Raw genomic sequence first — 18,105 nt, 5'->3', positions numbered from 1 at the left:
GTTCCAGTGAAGGGAAATCTTAACGCTACAGCATACAATGACATTCTAGACAATTCTGTGCTTCCAACTTTGTGGCAACAGTTTCAGGAAGGCCCTTTCCTGTTTAAGCATGACAATGCACCCATGCACAAAGCAAGGTAAATACCGAAATGGTTTATCAAGATCGGTGTGGAAGTACTTGACCGGCCTGCACAGAGCCCTGACCTCAACCCCATCGAACACCTTTGGGATGAATTGGAATGCCGACTGCGAGCCAGGCTTAATCGCCCAACATCAGTGCCCGACCTCACTAATGCTTTTGTGGCTGAATGGACGCAAGTCCCCGCAGCAATGTTCCAACATCTAGAGGTAAGCCTTCCCAGAAGAGTGGAGGCTGTTATAGCAGCAAAGGGGGGGACCAACTCCATATTAATGCCCATGATTTTGGAATGAGATGTTCGACTACCAGGTTTCCACATACATTTGGTCATGTAGTGTATCTTGTTCTTTAACACGTTTTTTTAATGGACATCTGTTTTTGCACAACAATAGTCCTTGGCAGCTTTACTGGCCTACTGACAATGCACCTGTCTATCTGATCTGCAGGTACATTGGAGCCCTGGGTGCACGGGTGATCTGTGACAACATTCCAGGCCTGGTGAACAAGCAGCGCCAGCTGTGCCAGCGCCACCCGGATCTCATGCAGTCTATTGGGGAGGGTGCCAAGGAGTGGATCCGCGAGTGCCAGCACCAGTTTCGTCACCATCGCTGGAACTGCAGCACGCTGGACCGAGACCACACTGTCTTTGGTAGGGTCATGCTGCACAGTAAGTCTGTTTCAGTGTGTTTATCTCTCTGTGTGTGTTCAGTATTCAATCACTTGCATCTTGGATGTAAGATTCACTACATTAATCTGAAGTTTTCAAATTGGTGGTTGTAGGCAATAGCAGAACATTCTGAGGGACCGCTTCCTTGCCTTTTAGACTTACAGATATTCAAGCCTTAAGGGTATAGCTATGTATATCTCAGCTCAACACATAATACAATAGTTCACTTCCATATATGTCTCCTTTGTTTGCCCCTCCCCAATAAGGTAACAGGAGAACATACTAGTTGTAATTTCCGGTTGTACAATACCCAGAGAGAATGTGTGCCAGTAAATGTATCTAGTTTCACCTTCTCCAGGAATGAGGAGGGTTGGAGAAAGTGGATATTCTCCGAAAACTAGTAGCAGATAGAGTGATCCACAAGGGTGATGTCTAAACAGTAATAGGAGATGTAAATATTTGGGTAGATGTTTCTGGCAGGCAGACAAAGCCGTACTCCCTGACATATTGCCTGTGTTCTGGTTCATTGCGTGAGGAGGAATGAAAACTAGAGGTGGGTGGGAAAAGCAGACCAAATAACCCTGAATCTGCTCTCCTCTCAAATGAAAACATACCTAGTGACTGAGAAAGCTGCCATCTGTGCAAATTAAAGAGTGACAGATGTTTATTAAGCCTTCACAGAAGGCAGGAATCGTGGTCACAGGAAGGCAATAGTCAAACACAAGTAGGCAGTCAAAAACTAACAATACCTAACAACCATAAAGAACTGAACTAAATATGGAGCTGATGAGACACAAACACAGGTGAAATTAATTAACAAAAATGAAAGACAGGGCTACGTTCCAGAACAAAGAAAAAAAAACACAAGATTGACTAAGAAAAGAAAAGCAGAACCTTACAGTTCCCCCCCCAGGGAAACATGGGGGGTTGGTAACCAAGGACACACTGAAACAGAGTAAGGCGGAGGGATGAGTGAGTTCTGAGCATATTCGGCCCAGGCTACATACCGACTCCAGTCGTGTGGAGAGCCAGAACATTTTTGGCGGAGGTACTTCCATATTTCTTGGTTCAGGTGTTCTGTCTGCCCGTTCGTCTGGGGGTGGTACCCGGAGGAGAGGCTGAGGGCGACTCCCAGTCGGTCACAGAATGCTCGACACACCCGGGAGACAAACTGGGGTCCACGGTCAGAGACGATGTCCTCTGGAAAACCCACGTAATCCCTTACATCGAATGCCAGTGAGGACCACCAGAACTTCCGGGCTAGAAGTTCAGTGGTTTGTGTAATGCCCGGATGTCCTGACCCCAAGGACGTGTGACACCATTGCATCAGTTGGGGTCTAACAGCTGCTGGTATGTAACTCTTCCCAGCTGGTGTCTCAGGAGGGGCTGGTTCTGAGGTTAGGGCTTCTTGTATGGCTGAGTGAACCTCCCACTGTACCGGTCCCATAATGCAAGAGGAAGGAAGAATGGGTGTAGGGTCTGAGTTACTGGTCGGAAGGTCAAACTGGCGGGAGAGAGCATCAGCTTTTACGTTTTTCTTTCCAGGGATGTAAGTAACATGAAAATGGAAGCGTGTGAAGAGAGCCCAGCAGGCTTGTCTGGTGTTTAACCTCTTGGCCCCTCTGATATATTCCAGATTACGATGATATGTTAGGACGATAAACAGATGTTGTACGCCAACCAACCAGTGGCGCCACTCCTTGAGGGCCAGCTTGATGGCGAGGAGTTATGTTCCCCACATCGTAATTCCTCTCAGCAGGGGATAACTTCCTGGAGAAGAAGGTACAGGGATGTGATTTGGGAGGTGTTCCCACTGTCGTGTCTTTGACTACCCCCAACCCAACGTCATGACACCACCCACTGAGAGAGTATGGCTCCTACTCCTACTTCGGAGGCATCCACCTCCTGGGTGAAAAGAAGGGTCGAATCAGGTTGGCGAAGGACAGGAGCTGAGGTGAAGAGGCGTTTCAAGTTGTTGAACGCAGTCAGAGCGGTATCAGTCCATTGAAGGGTCTTGGTCTTTTGGCTGGTAAGGGCAGTGAGGGGAGTGGCAGTAGAACTGAAGTTCCGAATGAACCGGCGATAGAAGTTGGAGAACCCAATAAAACATTGGAGTTCCTTAACGGTGGTGGGTGTGGGCCAGTTACTGCCGGCGGTGACTTTGTTCTCCTCCATGCTGACCCCTCCAGGTGTCAGTACGAAGATGAGGAAGTTTACCGAGGTTACATGGTGCTCTTTTCAGTCTTCACATAAAGGTTATGGTCAAGGAGCCGTTGAAGAACCTTTTGCACATGCTGTATGTGTTCCTTCAGGGAGTGGGAGTAAATCAGGATGTCATCAATGTAGACGATGAGGAAGCTTGATCATATCCTGGAAAGTTGAAAGTTGGAAAGTTGATCATATCCTGGAAAACCTCGTTCATAAAGGATTGGAATACGGCGGGGGCGTTCGTAAGGCCGTATGGCATGACCAGGTATTTGTAGTGCCCTTGAGTGGTGATAAAGGCCGTCTTCCATTCGTCATCTTCACGTATACGGACAAGGTTATATGCACTTCGCAGGTCGAGTTTAGTATAGATGTTGTCGCGGCCCACTTGTTCAAGGGTCGCTGGGATCAGAGGAAGAGGGAAATGGTTCTTGACCGTGACGTCATTCATTGAACGATAATCAATACATGGACGGAGACCACTGTCTTTTTTTCCAATGAAGAAGAAGCTGGACGCAGCTGGGGGAAGAAGAAGGACAAATTAAACCATTTGAGTGATTCATCAATGTAGTTCTCCATTGCCTCATTTTCCGGGATAGATAGGGGGTAAACACGACCCCTCGGTGAGGACACTCCAGGGAGTAAGTCAATAGCACAGTCTCCTGGGCGATGTGGTGACAGAGTGGAGGCCTTGATTTTGCTGAAGACATTGCTGTACTGGGCGTATTCAGATGGTATGGTGGGTGGCACTGCCGAGGCAGAGTCATCAATGGTGGTGGCTCTGCAGGGTAGGCTGAGACAACTGGAGAAGCAGGTAGAAGACCAGGACAATAGTTCACCTTGTTGTCATGAGATGGCAGGGTCGTGATGACAAAGCCAGGGGTGTCTGAGGATGAGTGGCTGTTTGGGGGATGAGAGTCCCATGAGATGAATGGTTTCGGTGTGGAAACTCCAATCTGGAGGGTGACGCTCTGTGTCAAGTGCGTGATGAAGCCCGTGCCCAATGGCTGCCCATCTAGGGTGTTAATCCTTAAGGGAGGGTTGACAGGTGTTAGATCAATGTCAAGCTCTTGTACTAGCTGGTGATCGATAAAATGACCTGCTGCTCCCGACTCTATCAAGCCTTCTACGTACTTGGTAACCCCCTTCACGGTCATTAATACTGGGACGGAGAATTGCTTCTAGGAGATATTTAGAAATAAGGACACACCTACCTGCATGGCAGCGAGGGGACCCTTCTCATCTCTCCGTGGGGGGCGAACAGGGCAATGGCTGAGTAGATGATCTTTCCCTTCACAGTATAGGCAGAGCCCTTCTTGGATCCACTTTTGACATTTGATACACGGGAGAGGAGCATGGCCCAACTGCATGGGCTCTGGAAGACTCGGACGGGATCATGGAAAGAGAAGGTTTCGGGTTCCTGGGTGGCAGAGTTCTTCAGCGGTCGGCGATGAGGTGGTCGATGGAGATGGACATACGAATGTATTGATTTAAATCCTGAAGGTCACCTCTACAGGCCAGCTCCGCCTGAAGTTCCCTGTTGAGCCCTCTTCGGTAGACGGTAAGAAAAAGCAGCCTCATTCCATCCACTCCCTGCAGCCATGGTGCGGAACTCGAGGGCATACTTGGCGGCTGAATTGCGTTCTTGTTGATGTTCTATAAGGAGGTCTCCTATAGGACGACCGGAGGGAGAGTGATCGAATACCTCTTTGAAGAGGGTGTGGAAATGGGGCTTGAATCCGAGTTCTGTGCCGTTGGCAGTCCATATGGCGGTGGCCCAATCCAGGGCTTTGCCTGTGAGTAGAGACACAACAAAATCCACCCTGCTCGTTGGTGGCGAAGTTAGTGGAGTTGTACTCAATGTATTTGTTGCATTGAGAAATCCCTGACATTTCACAGGTGAACCGTCATATTTTCCAGGCATGGGTATGAATGAAGGAGGGCTATGGGTTACGATACCTGGCATCGGAGGAGTAGGGATAGGCAGGCAGAGAAGACGGCAGATTTCCTCCATAAGCTCCTCTTGCTGGGTTAGGCGCCGCTCTAGCTCCGCTGAATCCATTCCGTTTTTAGGTGAGGTATTCTGTAATGAATACTCAGGGAGAAAAAGGTGTAGATTCACGCGCAGGGCGTGGCAGATGTTTATTAAGCCTTCGCAGAAGGCAGGAATCGTGGTCGCAGGAGAAGGTCAAACACAGGTAGGCAGTCAAAACCAAACAATACCTCACAACCATACAAACAGAAAGAACTGAACTAAATTGGGAGCTGATGAAACCAGGTGAGAAACGAACACAGGTGAAATCAATGAACAAAAATGAAAGACAGGGCTACATTCCAGAACACAAAGAAACAGGGCTACGTTCCAGAACACAAAGAAACAGGGCTACGTTCAAGAACACACAAAAAAAGCAGAAGGGTTGACAAAGAAAAGAAAGCAGAACCTTACAATAGGCCTGCTGTACATGGCAAAACATCAACTCTTAACACAAAAACTCACGGCTAAAATGTGAACTCAACTTGAACGGGGAGCCGAGCAGAATCATTTCAGTTTGAGACAAAAAATATAGTATTTGTTATACATACATGATTGTACACGAACATTGTACAGAGACAACCAAACCTATTTGATTCAAATTTGTTTGTGCTCTATATTACATTCTATATAAATGTTAACAGTGTCTGCGTTCCAAGTTTCAAGGAGCGTAGACACTGTTTAAATTCAGATAGCATGGGACACAGCACACACAAGCAATATTTGAATCAAATGCTGTGTAACGACATGGTTACTACAACGAAACAAACTTTGCTGGTATAGTGTAACCGTCTGTATGAGACTGACTTAGTTTATACATAAAACCAACCTGGGGCCACGTGTTTGAAGAGTATATTGTTACAAAAAATATGTCTAAAAATAAGCAAAATCAAAAAGGGTAGTTTTGAGATAATAATATTCATATTTTTAATGTTGAATAAATGAATGTGAAAATGTGTATTTCAGAATCTAGACATGCCTCATATTTGAGAGAACACTATAAGGAGGATAATGACTCCAAGATGTTGTCTGTATCATGTGTGGTTCACAGAGCATAGGATCTCACAGGAGGCATGTATAGGTTTAAAAAGGGTCTAAAATGGCAATTTTCATCATTATTTTCTCCCCCAAAATTTTTATACAAAAGGTAAAAAGGATGTTAAACACCCTTCCTCCCAATGAAGTTCCTATGTGAGAACTTAGCTCCCGCTGGCGTGGAATCGCCCAATGACATCTTCTTACACATAATCTCCTACCATCATATCACCCCAGGTAGCCGGGAGGCAGCGTTTGTGTACGCCATCTCCTCGGCGGGTGTGGTCTATGCAATTACCAGGGCCTGCAGCCAGGGGGAGCTCAAGATCTGCAGCTGCGACGCCCACAAGCGAGGCCGAGCTAGAGACGACAGGGGCGACTTTGACTGGGGCGGCTGCAGCGACAACATCAACTATGGCATCAAGTTCGCCAAGGCCTTCGTCGATGCCAGGGAGAGGATGGTGAAAGATGCTCGGGCGATGATGAATCTACACAACAACCGCTGTGGGCGAATGGTGAGCAATGGCTTCGGGGTTAAGGTGCCATTTTGCTTTTTTGATACAGGCAGTCCCTTTAAACTAGCACTAGCATATACTTTAACTACAGTGTAACAACATTGTTACTACAGTAGAACAAACATTGCTAGTACAATTTAAGCTACTGTTGAACTGAATTTTTATAAATACTCTAGACATGAATAGTGAGTGTACTAGGTTGGCCACAGGTGAGGCTTTGTCTCAACCTCTAACAAAATTGTCCAACCTTCTTGATTTCAGGCAGTGAAGCGCTTTATGAAACTGGAGTGCAAGTGTCATGGTGTCAGCGGCTCCTGCGCCCTCAGAACCTGCTGGTTGGCCATGTCGGACTTCCGGAGGACCGGGGACTACCTCCGAAAGAAGTACAACACGGCCATCGAGGTGACCATGAACCAGGATGGCACAGGGTTCATGGTGGCTGACAAGGACTTCAAGGGAACCACCAAGAATGAGCTGGTATATGTAGAAAACTCCCCTGACTACTGCCTCATGGACAGAGCAGCAGGTGGGTCAACTCATGCAGTTATATATGTTAGGTAGGGCCAGGAGTTTTTCCTCACCATATGACCTGGCAGAGAAAAACCCAGAAGATTTAGCAATGTCTAAGTGGAAATTAATTTGAAGAGAAATTACATTTCAGTATATGATTCAACATAATATCACATTTAGTCATTATTAAAATGTATGGGACGTTATTTAAGTACTTATCACCAAACTTGGGGAAAATATTGTCATCGGAAACCTTGTTGCTCTAAGTAAAAAGTATTACCCAGACGCTAGATAATACAGAAGCCTATGCATCAAATACAGCTATGAGAATCCCAGACTCATCTGCCGAAGGCCTGCATACCTGCATAGCTTAGAGTTCAATTATTTGACCTTTAACTTCTCTCTAATTCCAACTGTGTTTTCTCTGCCTTGGTAATCTCTGTCTCTCACGCCCCTCATGTCCCATCACTTCAGCAGAGCGTCCATAGAGCTCTAGAACAGCTAACAGGCTCTGGTCGTGATACTTTGGATGTATTGTGTGTTACTGGCATTATCCTCATCTCTGTTAGGCCTATAGTTATAGGTTGACACCTAGTAAATTGCTGTTAAGAAGAGGAGCTACGCTACGCCCCTAGCCTACTACAAGGTGAAGCAATATTCTATTGTATAGGAATTCACACCCTAAGGATACAACAGGGTCATTTTTGAAATCCTTCTGTGGTCACTATTAAGCTCCACTCCCAAATGCTCAAGGGGAATACCTCCGCTCACACCTATTCTCACACCCCTTCACTCAAGGGCCGGCTGGTCTGTCTTGTGCTCTCTCCACAGGCTCCCTGGGCACGGCAGGGAGAGTCTGCAACAAGTCATCCAGAGGCACGGACGGCTGCGAGGTCATGTGTTGCGGACGGGGCTACGACACAATGCGCGTCAAACGAGTCACCAAGTGCGAGTGCAAGTTCAAGTGGTGTTGCGCCGTGGAGTGCAAGGACTGCGAAGACATGGTGGACGTTCACACCTGCAAGCCACACAAGAGACCCGATTGGTTGGACCTAACCTGACCCTGAGGCCCGGCCTTTCAAAGGATCTAGCAGTGGCCAACTGCATTGTGGGATATGTAGTCCCTACTCCCGACTCATTTCTGACCTCTGGCATGGTTCTCATTTGACAACCCCTTCTAAAGTGACATCCGAAATAACTTTTTGCCAAGGGGCCGTATCCCAATTTGGATTGGATGGTGCAGTACTGTATGGTTCTGTCATATAGGAAGGTAATCTAAGAAAGTGGTTGGGCCAGGAGAGGGGATAGTTCCTATTTATGTTTTTGTTTGATCTTGTTGATCTGGGGAAATACTATTGTGTGCTGCTTCCAAGGTGCTGAGGACAGTTTTTTCTACAGAAAATAATTTACACATGATCTGTTGTGGACATGCAGCACAGGACATTATACTGTGAGCACACCAGAGATGGAGTTAGGATTGTTGCGTGGTGTATGTGTTGTTGGTTTTTGCTTGGTTTAAGACTATGTCCCTCTTTCTAAACCGGTGACCACTTTGCTCAGTGTTTCATTGGTGTTACAATGAAAAGTGATAAAGAACTGAAATTGTACTCTGCTTGAGACACTGGACATGGAAAGACTGACTTGTATTCAGTAGTTAGGAGCGTGAACTTTCAGAAAAAAAGGACATCATGCCTCACCCGACTGGTCAAATGCATCAGAATGGATGTACAACAGAAAGTTAATTCAACTCTAACATCCAACTGTTACCACGGGCCAGAGAGCTGCACTATGGACACTAATATAGCCCAATATTGAGCAAAGAAAATCATTTAAACAAATGTTTCTGTTATATGAGTTAAGTGAAACAAACATTGTCGTCGACCGAGATGGATAGTATGTCTTCTCTCCCTTTAGTGTGACAGTTACCCTATCAACCTATTATTGTACGTGTTCCTAAATGAATACGGTATGATGGACGGTAGCTGTCATCTCTTGCTCATTATTTATCACTGGTTACTGAAGCTGCTAGCTGCTATATCTCCCAAGTTAGCATTCTCACTATGGGGCACTTTCATTATGCATCCGTACGCAACACTATAGTCATTTCACTCTCAGGGTTGTTTTTTAGGCTACATGGGGCTCTGACTGATCTATGAGAAATGAAGTACTTTGTGAAACCCAGGCCAAGATGTTGCATGACGTAGAGGAGCTGAGAACCAGAATTGATTTTTCAAATCAACATTCACAAATGCACATAGGCCTATAGGGCCAGCGGGATATGACCAATCGAGACCGAACAAATGGTACAACGATTGACCGAAAGCAGTGAGGTCCACGTGACGATCACAACTACTTGTTAAAGACGTTTGTAAGATGAATGAGATTTCAGTTTATGTTAAAAAGATCAACATTTTCAAATGCAAATTGCCATTGATATGATTTTAATGCAATGTTCTCAGAACGGTAGGGAGTCGCGGGCCAAGTTGTGCTGTGGTGTTAGTTGGAGTGTTATTGTCACCTTGGGAGGACCCTAAAATACCACACTTGTTCTATATTAAACCTTGTTGATCCTTCTGTCATTCACATCAGATCTCATCCATCCTCATATCGCTGACCATGTGACACTGTCATTGTCACTGACACACAAGGTGATATCACTGAATCTACTACTCGCTGTTCTTGAGTAAATCATTAAATTATGATAGATTCAATCCCCCCCCCCCCTCTAATGTCAGCGCTAGGCTCGGCACTCAACGAATCCGTGATGTAGGTCCTCTAATTACAGCATTACTCTTCCCCGAGCCAAACATGGGAATTATTTATCTATTTCATAGTCTGTGTCAACCAGGGGATATTATGCAGACTGTTTTCTTTACACAGAGCATTATTGTAAAATGATTAGTCACATTAATCACGTTCGAAAAAAAGCTTTTATTGGTCTCTAAATCTTTTTAAAGGGCAGCGCAACTGTGTCCTTGTGGAAATGTCCTGCCAAATCTCATGTAGTATACAGTGAACAGGGAACAGGAAGCCCTTGCTTTGCTTACATCAGTCTTCTGAAATAACCAGCGTGTCACCGTCTACATTCTCCTCCCATCATTGTGATATCTAATGGGCATCTATTTAGTGACAGCATGATCACTCTAAAATTGTCTCGGGGGGGGGGGGAGAAAGTTGAGGATGGAAGACCTAAATGTTTGGCACTAAGTGACACAATGTCATTTTGTTGCCCTTCAATAAAAATAAATGAGTCTGTCATAGACAGGGGCGTAGGAGTGACTCTGACAACCTGAGAAACAGGTTGTAAATGCTAATTTCTAGTGACTTTTGAGAAAAGGTTAGAGACAAATCTTCTCTTACAAACGGGCAAATTTACAAGGCTAAGGGGGCCCTTGCAGAGGGGCACATACTCTGGTACAGTCCAATCAGTCTTAGGGCCATTGCCATTCATACTGTACTGAATACCAGTCTGTTCATGTGGATATATTCAATTAAACAACCATTTTGTACTCATTCGCTGCTACTGTATGATTAATTTCCTATTATTTTCTCACTTCCCCTGTGTCAGGTTGTTACTACTGCTGCTCTACATATTGTATGGTTGGAAACTTAACATAATATTTTCCACTTATAATACAGTTATTATACTGTATTATAAACTGGGTGGTTCAAACCCTGAATGCTGATTGGCTGACAACTGTGGTATATCAGACCGCATTTATTTTTACTGCTCTAATTACGTTGGTAACCAGTTTATAATAGCAATAAGGCACGTCAGGGGTTGCGTCGTGCCTAAGAACAGCCCTTAGCTGGTTATATACCACACGCTCTCGTGCCTTATTGCTTAAATAATAACCAGCAACATACACAGTTAAAAACTGTTTTACACTGAACAAAAATATAAATGCAACATGTAAAGTGTTGGTCCCATGTTTCATGAGCTGAAATAAAAGATCCTCAATATTTACCATGTGCACAAAAAGCTTATTTCTCTCATATTTTGTGCACAAATTTGTTTACATCCCTGTTAGTAAGTATTTCTCCATTGCCAAGATAATCCATCCACCTGACAGGTGTGGCATATCAAGAAGCTGATTAAACAGCATGATCATTTTACAGGTGCATCTTGTGCAGGGGACAATAAAAGGCCACTCTAAAATGTGCAATTTTGTCACACAACACAATGCCACATGTCTGAAGTTTTGAGGGAGAGTGCAATTGGCATGTGTCCACCAGAGTTACTGCCAGAGAATTGAATGTTCAATTCTCTACCATAAGCCGTCTCCAACATCGTTTTAGAGAATTTGGCAGTACATCCAACCGGCTTCACAACCGCAGACCACGTGTAACCACGCCAGCCCAGGACCACATCCGGCTTCTTCACCTGCAGGATCGTGTGAGACCAGCCACCCGAACAGCTGATGAAACGGAGGCATATTTCTGTCTGTAATAAAGCCCTTTTGTGGGGAAAAACTCCTTCTGATTGGTTGGGCTGCGTCCCTGCCCAGTCATGTGATATCCATAGATGAGGGCCTAATTAATGTATTTAAATTACCTGATTTCCTTATATGAACTGTAACTCAGTAAAATCTGTAAGGAGTGACACTGGAGAGAAGCAGGTACAGGGAGTCAAACATTTAATAGGGAACAGACATAGAACAAGACAGGAACAGCGTCAGAACACGGGTAACACGGACATATGACAATCAATCCCGAAGCAGGGAACAGAGCTTGGGAACATACAGATATAGGGAAGGTAATGACACAAGTAATTGAGTCCACATGAGTCCAATGATCGCTAATGCGCGTGACGGGGGAAGGCAGCTGTGCGTACTGATGGTGGCTTGAGTGCGTAATGCTGGGGAGGAAGAGCGGGAGCAGTCGTGACAAAAATCGTTATAGTGTTTATTTTTCTGTTCATTTTAATAATAATAAAGATTACGCATGAAAGGTCAAACTGAAATGAATCAATCTCCACAAATATCAAAATTGAAATATCATCATGGCTGCCTCTCTCCTGCATGAAGTTAACACATGCAGTACACCCTCTAGACATAAGATGCTATCATTTCATCAGAGATAAATCATATAATTCAGATTGTTTCACACTATGGCAGAGCATCAGTCTGTGAACTCTATGGGCTCGGAGAGGCACTTCTCACTATCTTACCTGTTGTTTTGTGGCCTCGCTGCATGTCTGTCTGTTCATGGCTGTCACTCTCCTGCCATGATCATGATGGCACCAAACAAAGTCTTAACACATGGAACACACCTTCATGACCCATAATCACTGTGATGAAGTTAAAGACATCTAAGCTGAAAGCACTCAAATTTGCCATCTGGTTTGCCATGGGTGGTTTCTCTTTTTTTGACTGGTGGCATATCCATTGCTACCTTGCTGACCCTATGCTGAAGACTAAGACAGTGATTGAGCAAGTAATTCTGTAGCTAGCAAGTATTCTTTGCTTCAAAACATTCACTATTAGTTTTTCAAACAGACAGCATTAGCTAGTTAGATAAAACCTGACACAACTAAACATGAATAAATGGTAGTTGTAAAGCTAACTAGCTACAAGCCAGGAGAACGTTTATAGTTGCTCACGTTCATTCTAACGTATCAAAGTTTATTCACATTCATACACTTTTTAGTTCAACTTACTTTGTTGTTGCCAACAACAATGACTTTCCCTGGTGCGGTTAGTGATGATGTTGGTGCAACATGCTTTTATCTCACTGCCACACTGCTTGTAACAACCAAGAGTGCAACCTGGACTCAGAGCATTTCGTATTATTATGTTAGAAAATCTGAAATACTACATTTAGTATGATATGTTACCTTTGGTATGGTTACATAAGACAGATGGTTACTTAAGGCAAAAATGAAAGTAGGGTGGTTGGTTGGGATGGATGGGTAGGTATATATTGCAAATGTCTAGCAACCCAAAGGTTACGAGTTGGAATCTCTTTATTGGCAACTTAAGCATTTTAGAAACTTTTCAACTACTTACAACTTTTTATCTACTTTGAAACTACTTAGCATGTTAGCTAACCTTTCCCCTAACCCAAAACGTTAACTATTTTATCTAACCCTACCCCTAACCCTTTAACCTAACTATTGATGTACCAATATGACATTTTTGGCCAATACCGATATCGGATATTTTCCTTGCCAAAAAAACCCAGATACCGATAACCGATATGTACAATTTTAGCGGCCTTTCAAGCATTCTAGTACAGTTAAATAGTTAACACACACACATGGACGCAGCGGTCTAAGGCACTGCATCTCAGTGCAAGAGGCGTCACTACAGTCCTGGTTCTAATCCAGGCTGTATCACATCTGGCCGTGATTGGGAGTCGCATAGGGCAGCACACAATTGGCCCAGCGTCGTCTGGGTTTGGCCAGGGTAGGCTGTCATTGTAAATAAGAATTTGTTCTAAACTGACTTGCCTGGTTAAATAAAGGTTATATACACACACACACACACCACTGACCAAAAAGTTATTTTGTTGGCATTTACATATATCCTCATTACCAGTAAAACATACTCAAAACCTATTTCTTTCACTTACTTGCTGTGCTGTTTCGTTGTTCATTTGTTCAGTCGTTTCATTCTCAACCAGGATTGCTATGGAACGCCGTTTGGGTCTTTGCGTGTCAAAAAATATACTATTTAACACTGTTTGACGTGTCAAATAACACTATTTGACGTGCCAAATAAGCTTGTTGACCAACCAGGACCTAAATATGACTGCACGTCACATAACAATTTAACACGTTCATACATTTTTTAAGTAGTTATTACACATTGATTACACTATCACTCATATTTCATTTGTCACAACGATTCATCAATACGCATGCTATGATGCTGGTAAAGTTGTCTCGCGCATCTACAGTGCTGGTCATAAAAAAATCTAGCTAGCTCATGGATGCAAACAATGTTCTTCCCCAAAAACATAGCAAAAGGGCATAATCTGTTTCATTAGCTATAGTTCGCTAGCTAACTATATAGCTAGGTGTCATTATCTAAAATAACCCTAATTTATAAGACAGTTCTTATTTGATTAATGGTGGTCGGACCCATCTATGTGAAGCTAGCCACAATAAGGGTTAGCTACAATAGTGGACTTTGCGGTTAGCCTTCAAAATAAAAGTATGGCATAATTCTACTATTTGTATTAATTTACATCACTGTCAATTACATACTTTTTGAAGGCAAACCGCAAATTCCACTATTGTGCCTAATCCTTATTGTGGCTAGCTTCACAACAAAAAAACAGGTCTGGTCGAGCCTCACTAGCCAGATGAAGCTAGCTGGCTGCTTATAATGTCAGCTTTGGGCAACAGGGTTAAGTAACTGGCTAGCTATTATTTTCATGAACTGAACTTCAATTTCCATAGGCGAACATCAAGTGGAAACCTAGCTAATACTTACTCACAAGGAAATCATTGCTAAAAATAATGTAAATGACTGTAGTTTCTACTGGCCATTGTTTTCAGGCTGGTTGTATTGGTGCTAGCTACGTACCAAGCTAAAGCTAGCTACCCCAGAAGTTGCGGTCGAACAAATTATGCTTTATTACCAACGCGGTATTGTAAACACATCGTTCGTGGCCGGTGTTTGCTTGTTTGCAGACTTTTTTGCACAGCTTTGACAGTCTTTTTTGACACACAAACACCCAAACAGTGTTCCATAGTATGTATGTTGTGAAGCTAATAGCAGTGACTCTATTACTGTGTAACTCCGGTAGGGCAACATCTGAAAAATAGCACACTTGGTAGTGTGTACTGGTGCTCGACCAGTCGGTGAAAGCCAACATCATCCACGACAGAGAATGGTTAATTGTCATGGGCAATGAATTCCATTATCTTGGCATTAATGGGTTTCGCCCTTTGAGTGGTCTCGCTGAAATTTTCTTACTCATTCAAATGACTGCTCGACTTGTTGATTGCTCGATCCACACAGCAGACATTGTGGGCTAGGTTAGGAATGCTCTGTTGCACATGTAGCTCAAAATTTTAAGTGGCGTCATTACATCATGTACCTACGTTATATACAGTAGGAAGTTTACATAAACTTAGGTTGGAGTCAATAAAACTCGTTTTCAACCACTCCACAAATTTCTTGTTAACAAACTATAGTTTTGGCAAGTCGGTGCATGAAACAAGTAATTTTTCCAACAATTGTTTACAGACAGATTATTTCACTGTATCACAATTCCAGTGGGTCAGAAGTTTACATACACTAAATTGACTGTGCCTTTAAACAGCTTGGAAAAATCCAGAAAATGATGTCATGGCTTTAGAAGCTTCTGATAGGCTAATTGACATAATTTGAGTCAATTGGAGGTGTACCTGTGGATGTATTTCAAGGCCTCAGAATTTTTTTTTGTAGACCTCCACAAGTCTGGTTCATCCTTGGGAGCAATTTTCAAATACCTGAAGGTACCAAGTTCATCAGTACAAACAATAGTACGCAAGTATAAACACCATGGGACCACACAGCCATCATACCGCTCAGGAAGGAGACGCGTTCTGTCTCCTAGAGATTAACGTACTTTGGTGCGAAAAGTGCAAATCAATCCCAGAACAACAGCAAAGGACCTTGTGAAGATGCTGGAGGAAACAGGTACAAAAGTATCTATATCCATAGTAAAATGAGTCCTATATCGACATAACCTGAAAGGCCGCTCAGCAAGGAAGAAACCACTGCTCCAAAACCACCATAAAAAAGCCAGACTACGGTTTGCAACTGCACATGGGGACAAAGATCGTACTTTTTGGAGAAATGTCCTCTGGTCTGATGAAACAAAAATAGAACTGTTTGGCCATAATGACCATTGTTATGTTTGGAAGGGAAAAAAGGATGCTTGCAAGCCGAAGAACACCATCCCTACCGTGAAGCACGGGGGTGGCAGCATCATGTTGTGGGGGTGCTTTGCTGCAGGAGGGACTGGTGCACTTCACAAAATAGATGGCATCATGAGGGAGGAAAATGATGTGGATATATTGAAGCAACATCTCAAGACATCAGTCAGGAAGTTAAAGCTTGGTCGCAAATGGGTCTTCCAAATGGACAATGACCCCAAGCATACTTCCAAAGTTGTGGAAAAATGGCTTAAGGACAACAAAGTCAAGATATTGGAGTGGCCATCACAAAGCCCTGACCTCAATCCTATAGAACATTTGTGGGCAGAACTGAAAAAGCGTGTGCGAGCAAGGAGGCCAACAAACCTGACTCAGTTACACCAGCTCTATCAGGAGGAATGGGCCAAAATTCACCCAACTTATTGTGGGAAGCTTGTGGAAGGCTACCCGAAACATTTGACTCAAGTTAAAAAAAAAATATATATATATTTTTTAAATAACCTTTATTTAACCAGGTAGGCCAGTTGAGAACAAGTTCTCATTTACAACTGTGACCTGGCCAAGATAAACCATACCAGTGCGACAAAAACAACAACACAGAGTTACACATAAACAAACGTACAGTCAATAACACAAAAGAAAAGAAAAATAGAAAGATCTATGTACAGTTTGTGCAAATGTAGAAGAGTAGGGAGGTAAGGCAATAAATAGGCCCTAGAGGCGAAAATAATTACGATTCAGCATTAACACTGGAGTGATAGATGTGCAGATGATGATCTGCAAGTAGAGATACTGGGGTGCAAAAGTGCAAGAGGGTAAGTAATAATATGGGGACGAGGTAGTCGGGTGTGCTATTTACAGATCGGCTGTGTACAGGTACAGTGATCGGTAAGCTGCTCTGACAGCTGATGCTTAAAGTTAGAGAGGGAGATATAAGACTCCAGTTAAACAATTTATAGGCAATGCTACCAAATACTAATTGAGTGTATGTAAACTTCTGACTCACTGGGAATGTGATGAAAGAAATAAAAGCTGATATAAATCATTCTCTCTACTATTATTGATATTTCACATTCTTAAAATGAAGTGGTGATCCTAACTGACCTAAGACAGGGAATTTTTACTAGGATTAAATGTCAGGAATTGTGAAAAACTGAGTTTAAATGTATTTGGCTAAGATGTATGTAAACTTCTGACTTCAACTGTAGGTATGCACGTCAGCTTTGACGTCGGTTTTGTACATCGGCGTTAAACTAGACATCCGATATATCGTGCATCCTTAAACTTAACTCTTAAACATAACCCTTGCCTTAACGCCTAACCCTAATCCCTAGCCTAGCTAATGTTAGCAACCTAGCCACTTAGGAAGAATTTATAATCATAACATATTGTATGTTTTGCAAATTTGTACATATAATACAAATTGTAATTTGTAACATATCATACGAAATGGGTGTTTTGATTTACTTACAGAATAATATGAAATGCTGTGAGACCAGGTTGGAAAGTGAGAACAAAGCAGTCAGTGGGGGCAGGGGAAGTGACTCACTTTCCAGCAGTGGAGGCCTTTAAAAATATTTTTTTTACCCACTTCGTACATTTTGGGGAGACATGTCCCCCCCTGTCCCCCTGGCTCCTACGCCCATGATCATAGAGTATTAACTTCTTAAATCATCTACCAAAGTTGATTGCATTAAAAAACTGTTTTATCAGTATGATGAATGATTAGGCTATAATTACCCTTTATTTATTACAAAAAGTTCATGGGGGCCTACGGCCTTATCTGTCCTTTTTAACAAATCCTGCAGTTCACCCTGCACTCCTTGCCAAATCTGTTTTGTTGAGTAATAGAAGAAAATATGTATGTTTACTTTTAAAAGTTGTCAAATGGCTCCCGGGACTGCATGCGGAAACGTGTTGAAAGTTACCTATGTCTTTGAGAAAACAGCCTGCCAGTTTCATTAGTTTAGTTTGGCCCTGAGCAGAGCCCCATCAACTGTAATCAAGATTTGTAGGTGCACACACTGGTCTTCACTGTGCTCTACAGAACAGCAGCTTCAGCCAAGTGACATCAGCACTAGCTGCTGAAAGAGAGTCAAGTCCTTTTCTTTCGCATCCTAAATTAAAGCT

At 43.3% G+C, this 18,105-nt stretch overlaps 1 protein-coding gene across 1 annotated transcript; it reads left to right on the top strand.

Annotated features, from left to right (window-relative positions):
* The first annotated feature begins 619 nt into the window (after nt 1–619).
* Nucleotides 620–10,614, top strand: LOC120065034 (protein Wnt-2b-like). The gene is made up of 4 exons (XM_039015686.1): nt 620–806; nt 6,316–6,593; nt 6,855–7,119; nt 7,935–10,614. Exons 1-4 carry the CDS (start codon nt 680–682, stop codon nt 8,162–8,164), a joined length of 900 nt encoding a protein of 299 aa, XP_038871614.1. The 5' UTR covers nt 620–679; the 3' UTR covers nt 8,165–10,614.
* Nucleotides 10,615–18,105: the final 7,491 nt, after the last annotated feature.

This window comes from Salvelinus namaycush, chromosome 20 (genome assembly GCF_016432855.1).
Source record: "Salvelinus namaycush isolate Seneca chromosome 20, SaNama_1.0, whole genome shotgun sequence".
In the NCBI taxonomy this organism is placed as follows: Eukaryota; Metazoa; Chordata; class Actinopteri; order Salmoniformes; family Salmonidae; genus Salvelinus; species Salvelinus namaycush.
The sequence above is the reverse complement of the archived record's forward strand: the minus strand, read 5'-3'. Positions and strand labels throughout refer to the sequence as shown.

Excerpts from the sequence above, each read along its gene's own strand:
- LOC120065034 (XM_039015686.1), top strand. The coding sequence starts at position 680 with ATGCAGTCTATTGGGGAGGGTGCCAAGGAGTGGATCCGCGAGTGCCAG. Across the intron at positions 807-6,315 it reads TGGTAGGGTCATGCTGCACA|GTAGCCGGGAGGCAGCGTTT; the intron begins GTAAGTCTGTTT and ends ATATCACCCCAG. Across the intron at positions 7,120-7,934 it reads CCTCATGGACAGAGCAGCAG|GCTCCCTGGGCACGGCAGGG; the intron begins GTGGGTCAACTC and ends CTCTCTCCACAG.